This window comes from Ursus arctos, unplaced genomic scaffold (genome assembly GCF_023065955.2).
Source record: "Ursus arctos isolate Adak ecotype North America unplaced genomic scaffold, UrsArc2.0 scaffold_1, whole genome shotgun sequence".
In the NCBI taxonomy this organism is placed as follows: domain Eukaryota; kingdom Metazoa; phylum Chordata; class Mammalia; order Carnivora; family Ursidae; genus Ursus; species Ursus arctos.
Window position 1 is genome coordinate 50,500,861 of NW_026622763.1, and position 17,605 is coordinate 50,518,465.

General features: G+C 41.7%; 1 protein-coding gene and 1 pseudogene across 1 annotated transcript in view; one reads left to right on the forward strand and one right to left on the reverse strand.

Annotated features, from left to right (window-relative positions):
• Window positions 1-6,635, forward strand: part of GAD1 (glutamate decarboxylase 1) — a 38,038-nt gene extending 31,403 nt beyond the window's left edge. Inside the window, exons 13-16 of the mRNA XM_026492582.3 lie at window positions 1,049-1,198; window positions 3,524-3,631; window positions 5,582-5,671; window positions 6,462-6,635. Of these exons, the coding sequence (XP_026348367.2) occupies window positions 1,049-1,198; window positions 3,524-3,631; window positions 5,582-5,671; window positions 6,462-6,635 (522 nt within the window). The remainder of the gene's footprint in view (window positions 1-1,048; window positions 1,199-3,523; window positions 3,632-5,581; window positions 5,672-6,461) is intronic.
• A 399-nt stretch (window positions 6,636-7,034) lies between these two features.
• LOC113248301 (U1 small nuclear ribonucleoprotein C-like) lies at window positions 7,035-16,033 on the reverse strand (annotated as a pseudogene).
• Window positions 16,034-17,605: the final 1,572 nt, after the last annotated feature.

Genomic DNA, 17,605 nt, shown 5'->3' on the forward strand with positions numbered 1-17,605 from the left:
AAAAGCATGTTTTCGTTCTGTTTTGGTTTCATTATTATTATTATTATTTTTACTGTACTTGATAAACACACAGATTGACAGCCCCATTGAAACTACCATTGCTGTTCTTTCCTGCCCTTGTCTCTTAGCCTTCCGCCAGCTCGAGCCTCCTCTTGGCTCTTGCTCTCTACTGCCCTCCCTGCCTGTTGTTCAGCGCTTGGGGTCCTGTCCCTGACGGAAACTATAGGGCCTTATTTCACTGCGCATTCCTTCCTGTTGGTACTAGCAAAAGTGAGAGCCGTTGGGTGAGCCACCAACTGGATACAAAAAGTGCTCCCTGGAACATACTACAAGTTCTTAGCATGAGTTCGTGGTCCCAAGAGCTGAAGTAAATTAGGCAGAACAACGACTTAGGACAACAAGGAATGTTGACTAAAAAGCTTTTGGAAATAAGTTAGTTCTTTAAGCGTCTACTAATAGGACCCTGCCCTCAAGAGCACTGTTGCTTCAGTAAAATATATGTATACTGAGGCATTCCAAAGATCTGTCTCCAGCTTGTAGGAGCCAGAACCTGCCCAAGCTCTTTACTACTTTCCTAACAGAGTGTCTGTTAACATTATAGGAGATCCCTGGAAAAGACTAGAAGACTTGGGGGGCAGCACTTTGGGGGAGGAACATTCTTCACCACATGACACTGTTCTACCCACTGCAGGGAGTTTATATCTGCAGCCCGGGTCCACTGAACACCATAGCATTTCCCAGTCTTGGAAACAACCCAAAACACCCACACACATTTCTTAATGCCCCCTAGAGCGGGCAGTGGGTCCCTTCTTGTAAGCGTCTGAGACAAAAAATCATTTTCTAATTAGTGACAGAGAGAAAGGGGCAAAGGTTTTTCCAAAGCTGGTTTTCAAGAAAGCCATCAGAACAAATGGAAAGCCTTATAAAGACATTAGAAGAAAGGTTGCATGTGATCCCAAGTCTCTCCTTCCCACCAGCCCTGTTTCAAAGCCATTCACATCTCTGACCTATGACTACAGATGCAAACTTGTCTTGATTTTCCTGATAGGGTATACTCCAGGGATGCAACCAGATGTGTGCCGGGTACCTTTTCCAGCCAGACAAGCAGTATGATGTCTCCTATGACACTGGGGACAAGGCAATCCAGTGTGGCCGCCACGTGGACATTTTCAAGTTCTGGCTGATGTGGAAAGCAAAGGTACGAAGGAGAGAATTCAGGAAATAGAGCAGAAATGCAATTTGCACAGGCTGGCTGGCAAACGAGAGGCAAAGATATATCACAGATAATTTAACATGTGTGTAATCAATATCTAGATAATTGAGTTAACTGTATTTTCTTTGTTTGCAAATGAGATCACTTTATCCCTTATGTCAAAATCTCCCTCCTTCCATTCAGTCTCCTCAATTTGAGTTAACATGAAGTTTTCTTGTAACTTTCTCTTATAACAACTAAAAATTTTGCCAAGATAAGGACTTTCTCCATAATCCTTTAGGAATGCTGAAGTTATTTAGTGCAGATGTAGAGAAAGAGAGAGAAAATTACTGCATTATTCTATGCAGAACCCTGAACTTCTTTATGAGGCCTTGAATCATGGAATGTATGTGATAGTTTTTAGTTCTATTTAACTAATGGCTTTCCCATTATTTGTACTTTATATGCTATTCTGGAATACTGCATACTTTATCCCGAGAAATCCTACTGCTAGACTAAGGCATGCTGCGTCTGCATTCAACCTTTCGGGTTGCATTTCTGTGTCTAGAAAAAGAAGCAAACTATAGAAATCTCCCCCTAAATATGGGTGAGGGAGATGATCGCCATTTCAACTATTTGTTTCAAAAGTATGCAATCAACTAAGGTAATTTTGATTTCACAGCTTTATATTGCAACCGTTGTTCTTACTTACCTATTATAACTTAATTTTAATGACGTCTACATTTAAAGATTGTGTCTACTAATACCAAAACAACAAAGTTTTCCAGCAAAACATCTAGTCAAATGTTTTTCTGTAGGAAGGATTTGATGGATTATTAGTTTTTTTCCTCATTAAGTCATTTTGTCTCAATATAGAAATAGTCTGATTTCTACCACAAAGTAATCATAGGTATTTTAAGCATATAAACAGCCATGAATTACAACAAGAGAAAGAGCCCTATCATTTAGAAATATAATGACCACGTGGCCTACATCAGTAATTTGTGTCTTCATTTTGCCTAACAATAACCTCTTGAACCATCTACGGGGAATTCGGCTTATAGTGAATTCGTTGCTGAGGTGGGATCCCAGTACGGGCTTCTTTCTCAAGTGGAAAGTGGACTGGCCAAGGGACGCCTGGCTGGTTCAGTTGGTTGAGCAACTGCCTTCAGCTCAGGTCATGATCCTGGGGTCCTGCATCAGGCTCCTTGCTCAGTGGGGAGCCTGCTTCTCCCTCTGCCTGCCCCCCCCCCGCTTGTGTGCATGCGTGCGTGCATGGATGCTCTCTCTGCATGGGTGCGCGTGCATGCGCGCGCGCGCGCGCGCGTGTGTGTGTGTGTGTCTGACAAATAAATAAAATCTTTAAAAAGAAAAAAAAGAAAGAAAGTGGACGGGTCAAGGTATCACACTCAGCAGTGACTACTTGGGGAGGCTAATGCTTTGCCTGTGTTGGACTCTTCCCAGGCCCACTAACAATCCACAAGCCAGCCTTGTGCATCTGCTCGCCTTGTTAACACCAACCCACTCAACAACCCCCTTGCTGCTGTTATTAATCAGCCACGCTGGCTTTTGAAACTTGTGCTCAACCAGTTTGTCAATAGCTAGAGCTGTTCCAATTTTAGGGCATGTACTGAGACCACCTGCCTGCCTGCCTGGCACCAAAAAGGAGTGATTCCATGTTATGTGCAAGGTAGCTTGCCAGGGAGTATGGAGGCATGGTTGGCTAGGGCTACAGCTGGGGAAAGTGGGTTCTAAAGTAGTATTTCACAAACTCTGTGAAGAACCAGCTGGGTTTTTTTTAACCTATCATAGACCAATACAATAAATGATGATGAATTGCTAGAAAAATGAAATAAAAACTATATAAAGTTTAAACATCAATTTTTAAAACTAGAGTCAGTAGACATAAAATTACTCTGTCAAAATGCTCTTAAAATTTCTTGCTGCTTAATCTCGATTTCTGTTCTCACATTTGTATGCGCCAGTTACAGTTTGTGGACAGCCACACCTTGAGCAGCTCTGTCCTAAAGCAAACCAACAATAGGCTTCAGGTCCAGGCTGTGAGTCACTAGAAGGAAACTAAAAGCCCTATTGGAACTAACTGCCCAGAGACTAGAGTACCTTCCAAAGAGAGTAGACATGCTTCATTTTATTGTTTGCAGTGCTGGGAAGAAACTGTACTCATTTAATTAGGTGGCTCTTCCTAACCATCTCCAAGAATACTCTTACGTGTGTTCCCAGTAGACAAGGTCAGCATAGCTTTCTCAAATGCTCATCACAGGAAAATGCAACACATCACCAACCAACATGACTTTTCTTTTTCTACACCAGGGCACAGTGGGATTTGAAAATCAGATCAACAAATGCTTGGAACTGGCTGAATACCTCTATGCCAAGATTAAAAACAGAGAAGAATTTGAGATGGTTTTTGATGGTGAGGTGAGTTGTCATCTTAGACTAGATGCATAACATTTCCAGAAAAGCTAATGAGGGATGCTCTCGAGCCATGTTTTCCCACACTGCCAGAAGCTGCATCTGAATTTTTATTCTTATGTACTCTTCATTTAATTCCCTCTGTGTCGGTGACCTTCTCTTTTGATATCATTGGGATGACTTTTGGCCTTTGCCTTTGCTAAGATGGTACAGCTCTTGACCAACCCTTTGCAGACCAGAGGCCTTTACTTGCCTGTTGGAATCCATTGTCTTTCCTGGGTATGTCTTATTATTGTGTTGAACCTCCAGGATAAAGTAGTTCTCAGTTCCAAGAAGTTTATAAGACAGGTATATTCTTGTCTCTCAAGACTGGTTTTAAAATGAAGTTCTACTTTACATAGCTTCATTATGAGGAGAGCAAGATAAAGTTGTTTCTGCTCTGGGGCACTTGGTGGCTCTGTTGGTTGAGCATCCTACTCTTGATTTCAGCTCAGGTCATGATCTCAGGATTGTGAGTTTGAGCCCCGTATTGGGCTCATGTGTGGGGCATGGAGCCTGCTTAAGATTCTCTCTCTCTCTCTCCCTCTCCCTCTGCCCTTCCCCCTCCCCCACCCCCACTCTCTCTTAAAAATTTTTTTTTGTTTCTGCCCTTGAGTTCATATCCACATCGCATACAGTAAGGTACTTGTCATACTAGTATTGACTGAATGCGTGCTGTGTGCCAGATCCCATGCCATGAGCTGGGTTATAGAGTAGTGAGCAAAACAGGTACTGTCTCTGCCCTAACAGAGTTCACAGTTGGATAAAGAAAGTTAGAGGAGGAGCCAGCGTTCAATAAAAGAAAACCCACTCATAAACCAGCATAGTGTAACACCACCTACGTTCAACTTAGTCTATTTATCAGGCAACCTCAACTATTAGGAATGTGTGGAGAGTCACCAAATGAGGAAGAAAAACTCCTGAGCAGTTCAACTTAATGACACAGTGTTCATGCATTTCACCTATGGGACCGCACTTGGAATATTGACACTATTTTGAACATTCTAGCAGTTTAGAGCAATGTGATATCTCAAGCCAGCTAGAGGCAGGCAGGGGATGGCAAACAGCAGCGAGGAAGGATATTGAAAAGTTATGCCAAGAATACAGAAGAACTCGAAAAGGATAGGTTTTAGAGCAGGGACACTTAACAGTTCCAGGCATCTCCGTGAGACCTGTCTTATGGTTTAGACATGATATTAATGTTCATTATAATAATCCTGAGTCATCAAGAGAAGATTCAGTATCAGTATGAGAAACTCATAACATATTCGATACCCAAATGAGCTGTGCCAGGTATCTGCTCTATATGAGGCCCTACAAAACGGCAAGATGGATAATACTCTTCTGAAAACCTGCCCAAATGTAATAATTTTTTAATATTTCAATGTTTAAAGGTGGTAACTTTGAAATCCTGAATGGCTCAGTCAGTTGGGTGCCAACTCTTGATTTCGGCTCAGGCCATGGTCTTGTGGTCGTGAGATCGGGTCATGGTCTCAGGGTTGTGAGGGGGAGCCCTGCATGTGGCTCTGTGCTCAGCGCAGCCTGCTTGTCCTTCTTCCTCCCCTTCTGCCCCATCCCACTCGCGCATACACACTCTCTCTCTAAGATAGATAAATAAATAAAATCTTTTAAAAAATAAAAGGGTAACTTTGGTCATCTAGAAAGTTGGTCACAGGAAGCAGCTCTCTTGCCAGATATGACTGGATAAACCAGGATTGTTCTTCCTAGTAGAGAAGTAACATTGCCTTCAAGATGGACTTGAAACCCTCATAAAAAAGAATTTTTTTTTTTTTTTTTTTTTTTTTTTTTTTTTTTTGGTCTGAGAGCCTTCCACCAAGGGTACACAGGGGTTTGGGAATAGCTTTCTTTCAAGTTCTCATAATTTTCTGATGTGTTTTTTTGTGAAAATCTCTGCAGCCTGAACATACAAACGTTTGTTTCTGGTATATTCCACAAAGCCTCAGGGGCATTCCGGATAGCCCTGAACGACGGGAAAAACTACACAGGGTATGGAATCTTTCCTTATCTCATCTAACCCTCTGCAATTTCTCTAACAGTCAGAACATCCACACTTTAATGTGTCCTTCTAATGAGGGTGACATAAAAAATAAAGACTTGGGGTGCTGGGGTGCCATCTTGTTATATTCTTTTTGAATCTGGACTGTCCCTTTGCTGGGATTCACATTTGGGGGGAGCTGCTGAAGGACGCATCCCTGTCTTAGGTTGGTGTTGCTATATGCGGGGCAGAGGAATGATATACATATTCCTAGAAACTTCCATATTAAACTGTGTCTCTTAAAATGTCTTTTACTAAGTTCAAGTCCACTCTAATGCTGATTCATTCTAGTTGTTAGTTTCTATATCCAGTTTATTATTTGTAGTTGTTGGTATTAGTATTGAATTTATATAATATTGCATTCATCTAACAAATATTCATTGAGTGTAGTGTATGTGCCAGGCAAGATCCTGGGCTCTGGATTATTCAGAAGTCTTAATTTGTGTTGCAGCCCATAAGAGTTTTTTGTTTTTGTTTTTTGTTTTATCATGGTTCTACGACTGACTTTCAAAATTCAGTCACACAATAGTTTCTGAGGAAATTTATGATTGGGTAGACTCAGTCATTGGATATAAGCCACTGAAGAAACTCGGATATAAAACATTTGCCTTTATGCCAGTATAGATACAGACAGTAAAAAGCAAGAGGCTCTTTTCCTCAACTAAGAAATGGGTTGCATTGTTCAAAAGAGAGTGGTGTTAATGTTGGTCTTGAGTTTTGTTTTGTGTTTTCCATCACAAGGTGGCCCCCAAAATCAAAGCGCTGATGATGGAGTCTGGCACGACCATGGTTGGCTACCAGCCTCAGGGGGACAAGGCCAACTTTTTCCGGATGGTCATCTCGAACCCAGCCGCTACGCAGTCTGATATTGACTTCCTCATTGAGGAGATAGAAAGACTGGGCCAGGATCTGTAAGTGCCCTCCCCAGAACATGAGTTCGTGGGAGTTCCCTCTCCTTCTGGCACTCTAGACCAACCTCTCTAAATGGCTAAAACACATAGGCTATTTCATCGAGGGGAAATATAATATCCCGAAGAATACTGTTTAAACCTTACTTAAGCTTGTTATAGTTAGTAGGAAATCATGTTCTTTTTAAAAAGTTGCCCATTAGGAACACAGTATATATGTACAGTTATATATACCTCTCTCTATATGTATATGTATGTATCGTGAGTGTGGCTCGGTGATAGATCACAGCATGTCTCCCATTCCAAGAGAATTAACTTTACCTTCTCGGTAACTACCGAGGGGCCAAACATGCTGCAAACCAGCTTGCGCAACAATCCCAGGAAAGATGTTTTTCAAGATGTTGTGTCATAGGCACCAAGGGACATACTGCTGGCGAGAGTTGACCTCGTTGTCAGTGTTTCTCCTAACCTGAAGAGATGACGGATGAGACGAAGTACCACTAGATGACAAGAGTCACACCCTCTCCATTAGCATCCAGTTAGGGGAAAATCGTAGCAGAGTCATTGTTACAGGTGTACTGTGGTTGTATTTTTAGGGACTAATTTGCGTAGATTGTGTATATTTCTGTTGTCTGACCTTCGGGGGCGGGGGATAGAGAAAGAACACATGTAATGATTTCAATGACTGTTTAAATTGTAGGTAAATGAAATAATTGCTTATTTATATTCAGAGATTTACCATCTTAAAGAGGCGTCTTGTATTTTCTTCCCATTTGTAATGTATCTTATTTATATATTAATGCAGTAAGTTCAGAAAACTGTTTATGGTATTTTCGTGCATTTTGTGAGCCAAAGAAAAAAGATAAAAATTAGTGAGACTTGTATTTATACTAGAGTGCCCTTAAAATAATGATCAAAGCGTAAGTTGACTGTCTGTAAGAGAATTCTGGTACTGTACATAGAGTCATCTGATTGGAAATCCCAGAACTTAAACAGCGTCTGCTCTTCTATTACCCTCCCTGTCTGGCTATCTGTCTAATGTTCTCAATGCTTTTCTAGTAACCGTTGGATAATAACTAGATCTCCTGTAACTTTGTAGTAGTTCATGACCAATCTCTGTGACTTGCTTAGCTCAAACCTAAGGCAACGTTTCCGAGGACCTTCTGAAGAGCTCCGATAAATTGACCAGGCTCACAACTGTTTTTGAGGAAAGGAAATTCACACTGTGCGTTTTAGAGTATGCAAGAAGAATATAAATAAATAAAAATATTCTCCATGGAGAATTTGAACGAAATTTTCTTCTAGTTTGTGTTTCATGCACAGAGCTTTCCAGGGATGGTTACAGATCACCGCAGCCCATCCCCTCTCCACCAGCTGCCACAGGTGATGGTCACTGCCCTTCTTAAGCTGGGACTCAACCCACTGTCATAGGTTACCAAACCCCTGATCTGTACAATCATTCTGATTGCAATTAAATAAAATTTGAGATTCAAGCCCAGAGAAAAAAAAGCCATCCCTGTTTCTCATTTTCCTGTTTGCACCTTGGAGTTCCATTCATGCAGCCATTCAAAACCTGTTTTCTTCCTCTGTCGCAGGCACTGTTCTAGGCACTGGGGTTACAGCGATGTGCATGGCAGACAAATGTTCCTTCTAATGGGGATCTTACAGCACTTGGCCTCTGTGGTATCTGAATACCTCTAAGATCACGGGATCGTGCCTTGCTGCTGTTCCTGCTCGTACGGTGGGCCTGATTCACTTTTTCAGGGAATATGTGTTGGTGCTGGATCATTAGGAAATAGGACCCACTTTCTACATTCTATTAAGCTTTCATAATACTATTTCACTCACTTGGAATACAAGGAGCTCTCTCTTCAGCACATGGAGGGATTAGGTAAGAGTCCTTTGTAATGAGCATACTGACCGCACACATAACTGTTGTCGTAAGACCAGGTTCCACAGGGAGATGATCCTAAAGTCACTTTCTTCTTTCTGCCACTGTTCCTTCCAATCCCCTCTGAGGTATGATTCTTTGCACGCCCCTGTTTGAATTCAGGTCAATCTCATAGCTTTTCTGGCCTCTCAGTTACAAGAACAGTTTCATTTTAGCAATCAAATGTCCAGCTCAATGTAATAAGGGAAGACTTCAAGTTTTTATACAACAGAGAGTTTCTCCCCTCCCTTGGTCTGGCACTGTTTTAGGCTGCAATCTCATAGTGCTAGGGGGAGACAGGCTGGTGGTGGGACAAGGTCAGCTTCTTTTTTTCCTCTTTCAGCTCATCTCTGCTCCCTAGTTACTGCATTTTCCCTAGGGGCAGAGGGGTTAAAGTAAGAAAGGCACAATTTTACGTAGCTGATAAATTCTCATCTAGCATCAGGGCCTCTGGTCTGTGAAATTTTTTTTCTCATGGGACCATTTGGGAGTGGGGGAGGAATGGGGATTTTTCTTTTATTAAGGTAAAGTCTAAGATACAATAAAAGTCATTCCTTATAGTATACTGTGTATAGTATTCTGTGAGTTCTGACAAACCCATTCAGTCCTGTAACCACCACCACAATCAAGATCCAGAACAGTCCATCACACCAATAAATGTCCCCCTGTCCCGTTATAGGCAGCGCCTCTCCCAGTCCCTAATTCCTGGCAACTTCTGGTTTGCTTTCTGTCCTAGAGTTTGGCCTTTCCCATCATGTAAATGGAATCACATAACATGCATCCTTCTGAGTCTGGTTTGTTTCACTTCACACAATGCATTCGAAATTCATCCTCGTTGTCGGCATCAGTCGTTAGTTCCTTTTATTAGTGCGTCGTGTTCCGTTTGTACGGATGTACTGATGTGTTTGTCCATTTCCTCACACAGGGAAATTTGCGTTGTTTGCACTTTGGGGCAATTAAAATTCACTATAAATGTTAGTATTCAGACTTGGGTGTAACGTAGGTTTTCGTTTAACCTGGGTGTTGCTAGATCAGACTGTATAGAGTGTGTTTGACTGTACAAGAAACTGCTGTAGTGTTTTCCAAGGTGGCTGTACCATTTTGCATTCTCACCAGCAATGTACAAATTTTCCAATTGCTCTGTATTCTGATAGTTGGTATTATCAATTTTTTAAAAATTTTAACCTTTCTTTTTTTGGTTATAGTTTTACTGAGATATAATTTACATGACCATATCATTCACCCATTTAAAGTGTACAACTTTCTGGTTTGCAGTATATTCAGAGAGATGTGTCTCCATTACCACAATCAATTTTAGAACATTTTCATCATCCTAAAAAGAAACCTTATACCAATGAGCGGTCTCTCTTCATTCCCACACAAGCACTCCCTCTAGCATACCACTCATCCACTTTCTGTCTACAGATCTGCCTTTTCTAGATGCGTCATATAAATGAAATCACACAATCTGGTTTTGTGACTGGCTTGTTTCACTGAGCACCTCATGCGTGCTGTAGCGTTTATCAATATCTCATTCCCTTTATTGCTGACTAATATTCCACTTGGAGATACACTACATTGTATTTACCCATTCATTAGTTAATGGACATTGGAGTTGTTTCCACTTTTTTGGTTATTGTAAATAATACTCCTATGAACCTTTGTATACAAGCTTTTGTATGGACATATGTTTTCATTCTAATAGCGGTATCTTGCTGTGGTTTTAATTTGCTTTTTCATGAAGCACTTTTGACACATCCCATTGAGGCCCTCCCACCTCATCGCATGTGAGGCAGTCAACGTCTCTTCTCCTGCGACCACTTAGAACTCAGACCCTCAGCTCTGGGCCCCTTGGCAATCTACCCTGTCCAAACCTTATGTTGGAAGTTCTTCTCCTCAGGCAGTACTCTTGGGTGGAGTCCCTTTTATTTAAAATCATTATGTGGAATATATAAGGAGGGTTTTTTTTTTAACAGGCATGTAAAGGATAAAGAATGACGACATGATACTTGCGTACCCACTACTCCGCTAAAGAAATAGAATATCAGTACCTTATTGCTGTCCAACCCATCATGAACCTTTCCTAACTGGATGCTTCCTCTTTCCCAAGAAATAATCACTATTCTGAATTTTGCATTAATCACTCTCTTGTTTTTCTGTATAGTTTTACCACATATATATGAATCATTATTGTTTAGTTTTACCTGGTTTCACACTTTATAGAAATACAATAATACAGAATATATGTACTTCTGTGATTTGTCTTTCTATTCAACCTTATGATTTTGTAGGACCAGAGCTAACCTATAGAGGGTCTTGTGCAGTTTTAAAAAGTAAAAAAGGCACCCCTCCCTTCAGGGACAGGCGTCCCTGTGCCAGTGTGTACAGCTTGGCACATGGAGCATAGACTAGATTTCAGTGCCTGCTGAACCCATGGCCACAGCCTGCGATCACAGCCTTAGGTGGTAGCCTCATGTTTTTGAGATTTACCTTTGATGATGGTTCCAGCCAGGATTCATTCATTTTTATGGCTATTTCATCGCATGAATATACTTCAGTTGGTTTATCCATTTTATTGGGGGTAGATGTATGAATTTTTTCCAGTTTTCTGCCTTTAGGGCCAATGTTGCTATGAGCATTCTTGTACTTGCTGGCTGGTGCACGTGTAAAAAATATTTTTCTAAGATTTATATCTGGAAGTGAAATTGCTGGTCATGTTGTTGAACTTCACTGAGTAAAGCAGAGCGGTCATACCAGGTCGCACATTAACCAGCAGCACGATGGTCCATAACCTCACCATCACTTGGCTTCAGAATTTTGCCAGTCTAGTGAGTATGAAGTAATATCTCATTGTGGTTTTAATTTGTCTTACCCTGATTAAAAATGAGGCATCTTTTCACATTTTTATGAATCATTTGTGTTCTCTTTTCTATGAAATGCCTAAATCATGCCCTTTGTCCAATTTTCAGTTGAGTTGTCTTTTTCTTATGATATTTAGAAGTCCTTTATACATTCCAAGTACTAATTCTTTTTGATTATACGTTTAGCAAATATCTTCTCCTAATTTGGAGCTTGAATTTTCATCTGATTAATGGTCTTTTTTTGGAAACGTAAGTTCTTAACTTTAATGTAGTAGAATTCATCAGTATTTATCTTTGCATTTTCTGCTTTTTCGTGTGTCTTAAGAAATTCTTCCCTATCCTAAAGTCATTAAGATATTTTCATGTATATATTGGCTTCTAAGTTTTATGGTTTTATTCCTTTCACATTTAAGTCTCTATTTGTCTTGAAATTTTTTTTTTTTTTTGGTGTTTGGTTCTTCTTCAAGAGTGAGAGTTATTATTAGCCCTTTACTCTTCCATGTAATTTTAGAATCAATTCATCAAGTTCCACAAAAAAATCCTATTGGAGTTTTATTGAAGCAGTGACTCAGTTTGAAGAGCACGAGCATATTTTCAATATTGAGTGTAGTAATCATAATCGTAGTCGTATCTCCGTTTAACTAGGTCATCTTCAATGTCTTTCGGTAAAGTTTTACAATGGATATGCACTATTTCTGATAGGCTTATTCCGAGGTACTTTATATGGTTGCTATTTTAAATGGCATCTTTTTTATTGAAGTATAATTAACATATGGTATTATACTAGTTTCAGGTGTACAACTCAACAATTCTATATGTTACTCAGTGCTCGTAATGATAAGTGTATTCTTAACCCCCTTGATCTATTTCACCCAAAAATGGCATCTTTTAAAAATTACAATTTCCAGGGGCACCTGGGTAGCTCAGTCAATTGGACGTCTAACTCTTGGTTTCAATCCAGGTAATAATCTCAGGGTTGTGAGACTGAGCCCACATCGGGCTCCACACTCAACACAGAGTCTGCTTTAGATTCTCTCTCTCCCTCCCCCTTTGTCCCTCTCCTGCTCACACATGCTCTCTCTCTCTCTCTCTGTAAAATAAATAAATAAATCTTTTTAAAAAATGACATTTTCTAACTGACTGTTGCTGATGTATGCAAATATAATTGTCTTTGGGGTAATGATTTTGTATCCAGAAAGCTTGCTAAAATTCAAATAATTTTGATTCTTTAGTGTTTTCCAAATAGGGAAATATACCATTAATGGATAATGACAGCTTTATTTATTCCTTTTTGATTATTATACCTTCCCCCACCCCTTTTCCTTGATATGCTGCTCTGGTCAGGATATACAGTACAATGCAGAAAAGAAGTGTTGGTAGCAGGCATCCTGGCCTTAATCCTGATATTAGAGGGAATGCTTTCACCGGTCACCATTCAGTTTTATGTTTCCTTTAGGTTTTTTCATAGATGCCCTTTATTGGGGTTAAGAAATTTCTTTTTATTCCTAGTTTGTTAAGTTTCTGCAATAAATAAATGTTTAGTTCATGTAGTATTACTCATAAATAATTTGTTTTCCACGTCTTTTCTTTTTTTTAATTAAATGAGTTGACAATTTTATTTTCACATTTCACAATACAAATGAAAATTGCTTTTTTTTTTTTTTTTGGTCCCACTACCAAAGTGGGCACCATCATGGTACGGGTGGGAGGTCTCATCATTGGCATGTGGCCTCCCATTGGCAGCCTCATTCCAGGAGCAGGTCCCACCGGCATCATCCCAGGAGGGGAAGGACCCATCATTGGCATCGTGGGAGGGCCCCCCATATGGGGTGCTGGCATCATACCAGGGCAAGGAGGACCCGGGAGATGGGGGGGAGGTGGGGTCATTGCCGCTGCAGGAGGAGAAGCAGGGAATGGAGTAGAGGTAGCTTTCCTTGTTGAATGCGGCAGGCATTTTGTGGATCAGGCTCTGACCCGCTCCATCCCTTTCTGATAGTCTTTCACATTCTCTTTGTGCTTCCTACCACTGCAGTGTGTCTTCCCCACAGACGCAGAGTCACGGGTGAGGAACGTGGCACAGCAGTCACATTAAAACTCAGATATGTTGCTCTGCAGACCGTTGGCCACTCCATCCCGCACCACCTGGAAATGACCTTTATGTCTTTTTGAGTCCACTTTTGCAAGTTAGATTCTCCAAGAATTTTTACATAGGTTTTAAGTTTTCAGATTTATTGGCATAAAGGTGTCCATAATTACCTCTTCTTTTTTTAATCTGTTGCATCCATAGTTATAGTCTTCCCTTTTTTCCTTATACTGGTAATTTGTGTCTGTGTTTTTTTTTTTTTTAAGATTTTATTTATAAGTAATCTCTACACCCAACATGGGGCTTGAATTCACAACCCCAACATCAAGAGTCGTATGCTCTTCCATCTGAGCCAGCCAGGCACCCCTGCTTTCTTTTTTTATTGATTAATCTCAGCAGAGCCTTGTCAGTTCCATTAAACTGTTCGGAGAATGTCTTGGTCAATACTCTCTATTGTATGATTGCTTTTACCTCATTAATTTCTGCTTCTGCGTTTATGATTTCCTTTCTTCTACTTTTTTTTTTTTAAGTCTTCTCTACTGTAACTTTTTCTAACTTCTCAAGTTCTATGCTTGGGCCATTAATTTTGAGCATTTCTTCTTTTCTAGTGGAAGTATAGGATAGATATTTCCCTCAAGCATCCATCCCTTTAGCTATATACCACACGTTTTGACACACAATTGTTTTGTTGTCATTCAATTCTATGTGTGATGGATTTGTTGATTTTCCCTTGTAGTTTAATTTTTGCTCTGTTATTGGGTAGAAACAAGTTTATAATTGTCATATTTTGCTGGTGAGTCATAACTTTTATCATTACATGCTGACCCACTTTTTTGGCTGCCTTTCCTATATTTGGATTAATTCTATGTTATTTTGTGCTATTTGTCCTATCCTTTTATGTTTTTCTCCCTTTCTTGTAGAAGATTTTAATTAGTTGAGTTTCGTCTCTTGTTTCTGTTCTTCAGTTTTAACTTATGAGACTAGAACTGCTCCTAAATTACAGTCTTGATGTCTGTTTTTCATCGCTCACCCTAAATAAATTAGCATGAATACTTTACCATTTCAATACTTTACCATTTCAAAAGTTAATAATTTGCTTTCCTCATAAATCATGTAAGAACCTTAGGTCACTTTGATCCTCCTCCTAATACACGTGCCGCTGTTAGCCAGTATCTTAGGTCTTTTTAACCGTACGATCCGTGTATTATTAATAGCTTTATTCAATAGATTTTTGCTTAGTTATACCCACGTATTTACCACTCAATTTATGCATGGTATGTTCTTACATCTCAGACCTTCCATTTGGGTAATTTTCTTTTTCATTGATCTGCATGTGTTTGAACTTTTCTTTACTGAAGCCTTTTAATAGCCCCTCTCTGAGAATGGGCTCTCTAACTTTGCTCCCTGGGCATCGTTTGTGAGGCTGGGTTGAAAGCACAGTGATCCAAGGGATTTGCTGCCTTGAAGCTGGAAAGGGTAACTATTAGATAAGGTGACTTTGTTCAACAGGAAATGTTCCAGTCACATCAAGGGGCCCTGCTCCTAGGCATTATGGCAATTCTGTTATCTCTTACAGATAAAGGAAACCAGATACATGCATCAAATTTACCTGCAAGAATCTTAAAATCCTTTAATCTGAGCAAATGATGTAAAGCAATTTAGTAAAAGGGATTTTACTATATTTTGGGCTGAAGACTGGAATTTTTTATAATACAAGGTTGCTTTAATATTCTAATAAAACCACTTACAAAAATTCTCCTCCTGATTCCCTCAGCCTCCATTATAAACATCTGTGTTTTATGCCTGCCTGACGTCTAGTCTTTTTCTGATCACATTACTCTAACTTTCCTTTGACAGAATATCCTTTCTTTATTCTTGCCCAGTATAATTTGAAGGGATGAGCCCACTCCCTAGGGATCTCCTGACTCAGGTGTGGCAAATCAGGACATTCCATCCCCTGGACCATAGGGATGGACACTTGACCCTAGACAGGCTGAGGATATTCCTGAAGTGAGGTCATAAAGCCTTAGACAATAAGGATTCCATGTGTAAAGCAACATGTGAGAAGCCTAGGAAATCTTGGCCTTGACATAACAGATGGAACAGGGGTCCCACCTTGGAAGCCTACACTATGTTCACCCTAAGATTCTTTAATAATGGCTCAGTTTGTCCAAAGGGCTATATTAGTTTCCTATTGCTGCTGTAACGACCACAAATTTAGTGGCTTAAAACAACATAAATTTATGTTCTTAAGAGTCCCAGAGATAGAGCTGAATTCCTTCTGGAGGCTCTAGGGGAGACTCTATTTCCTTGACTTTTCCCGTTGCTAGAGGCTGTCTGACTTCCTTGGCTCATAGCCCTACTTCATATCCTCGTCTTTGACTGTCCTGCCCCCTTCTTTCCATTACAAGGACCCTTGTGATTACACTGGGCCTACTTAAATAACCCAGCATAATCTCCCCATCTCAAGATCCATAATCTAATCACATCTGCAAACTCCCTCTTACCATGTAACGTAACACATTCATCATTTCGGGGATAAGGCACAAGGACATCTTTGGGGTGGGGGGTGCTATAGGTAGGATCCACCATGAGTTAAATTCGCACTGGGGGCCAAAGTACCTCCTGACAAAAACTTCATCTGAGGAAAAGAGACAGTGTTCTAAGGACAATGATTTGGTGTGAACAGGAATCCCTTAAGTTCAGCAGGAAATGTCTTGTTGAGATTTTAATTTTTGAAGAGGCAGCCCTTGGATTATTCCTAAGAACTAGTATCAGAAATCTGAAGAGGCGGTGGTAAGAAGAGAAGTTGTTTCACTACAAACTGTGAGACACGCAGAACGCAAGCAGGTATGGTTTTGTAGCCACATAACAGTGGAATCCACATGGGGATTTTTGGGGAAAGGGCCATGCCTTATGTCTAGATCTCACATTACCGGATTAAGTTTGGTTTGAAAAAAGACGCTAATGACGATGGCTTCAAAGTGGTTAACTTTGCAGGGTATTTTTTTCCCCCAGCCATAGATACATTTCAAGGACTCAAGGGAAGAGAGCAGGGTGAAAGGCACAAAGCTAGCGGCGGCCAGGGCTGCAGCTGCTTCTGCTCCAATGCCAGCACTGCTTGGCCATCAGGGTGCTCTCGGTGACCCCAGCGGGCATGAATGCAGGAACAACAGGCAGACCAAAGGGCAGGAAGATGTGGCTTGGTGAGCGGTTTCAGGCTTTGCCTCTGCTCCTGGTCCTCAAAGCATGTGTGTATGAGGGAAAGAGGGCATGAGGGATGGTTTTGTATTCTGGAGTAGGCTTCTGAGGGAGGCTTTTCTGTTTGTCCCCAAATTGGTGCTTAGATCCAACTACGGAGTCAACACGCAGTGTGCTCACGTTCTAAAGAGAACTGACCACCGTTCAGTGGCTCGCCCCACTCACAGCTTACCGCGAGGTGGCAGAACTGGCCGTTCCAACACTAGTCGTGGCCTCGCACCAGACTTCCAACCCCACCTCCTCCCCAGAGAGGGCCGAAGGGCTTGCTCAGGACTGTGAGTTGGGGCCCATCAGCCCAGAGCCGCTGGAGCCTGGCAGTCAAGGGGGAGGAGGCATCCCAGAGGAGCCAGAGCCCCCTCCACTAGAGGGGCACCCCAGTTCACAGCGCGCCCCTCCCGCCTCAGGTCCCTGGAGGCACAAAGGCGGGCAAGATGGGGAAACGGACTGAAGAGCAGGGCCTGGGCAGCTCGGGACGCGTGTCCGAAGCCTGGGAGGTGAGGAAATCCGGGCGTGAGGAAATCCGGGCATGAGGAGTGTGAGGGGACCGGGCTTGCCTGACCACCCCACGCCTGGCCTCGGGGGCTGGGGCCGGGGCGGAGGGGGGGGGGGGCGCTGTTGTGCAGCGACCTGACGGGCGCCGGCAGCGAGCCCATGTGGAAGGTTCTGGAAGACGCGGAGTGCGCGCGGATGGCGAGATGGTGCGTAGGGCGGGCCACACCTGGCGTCAGGACGCGTGCGTCCCCTCCGCCGCCTTGCTCCCCGGGGCAACTCCGGATGTTGGTGTGAGTGTGTGTGTATAGGGGAGGTGAGGAGGTTGCTGAAATCGTGACGCCTGCTGAGGA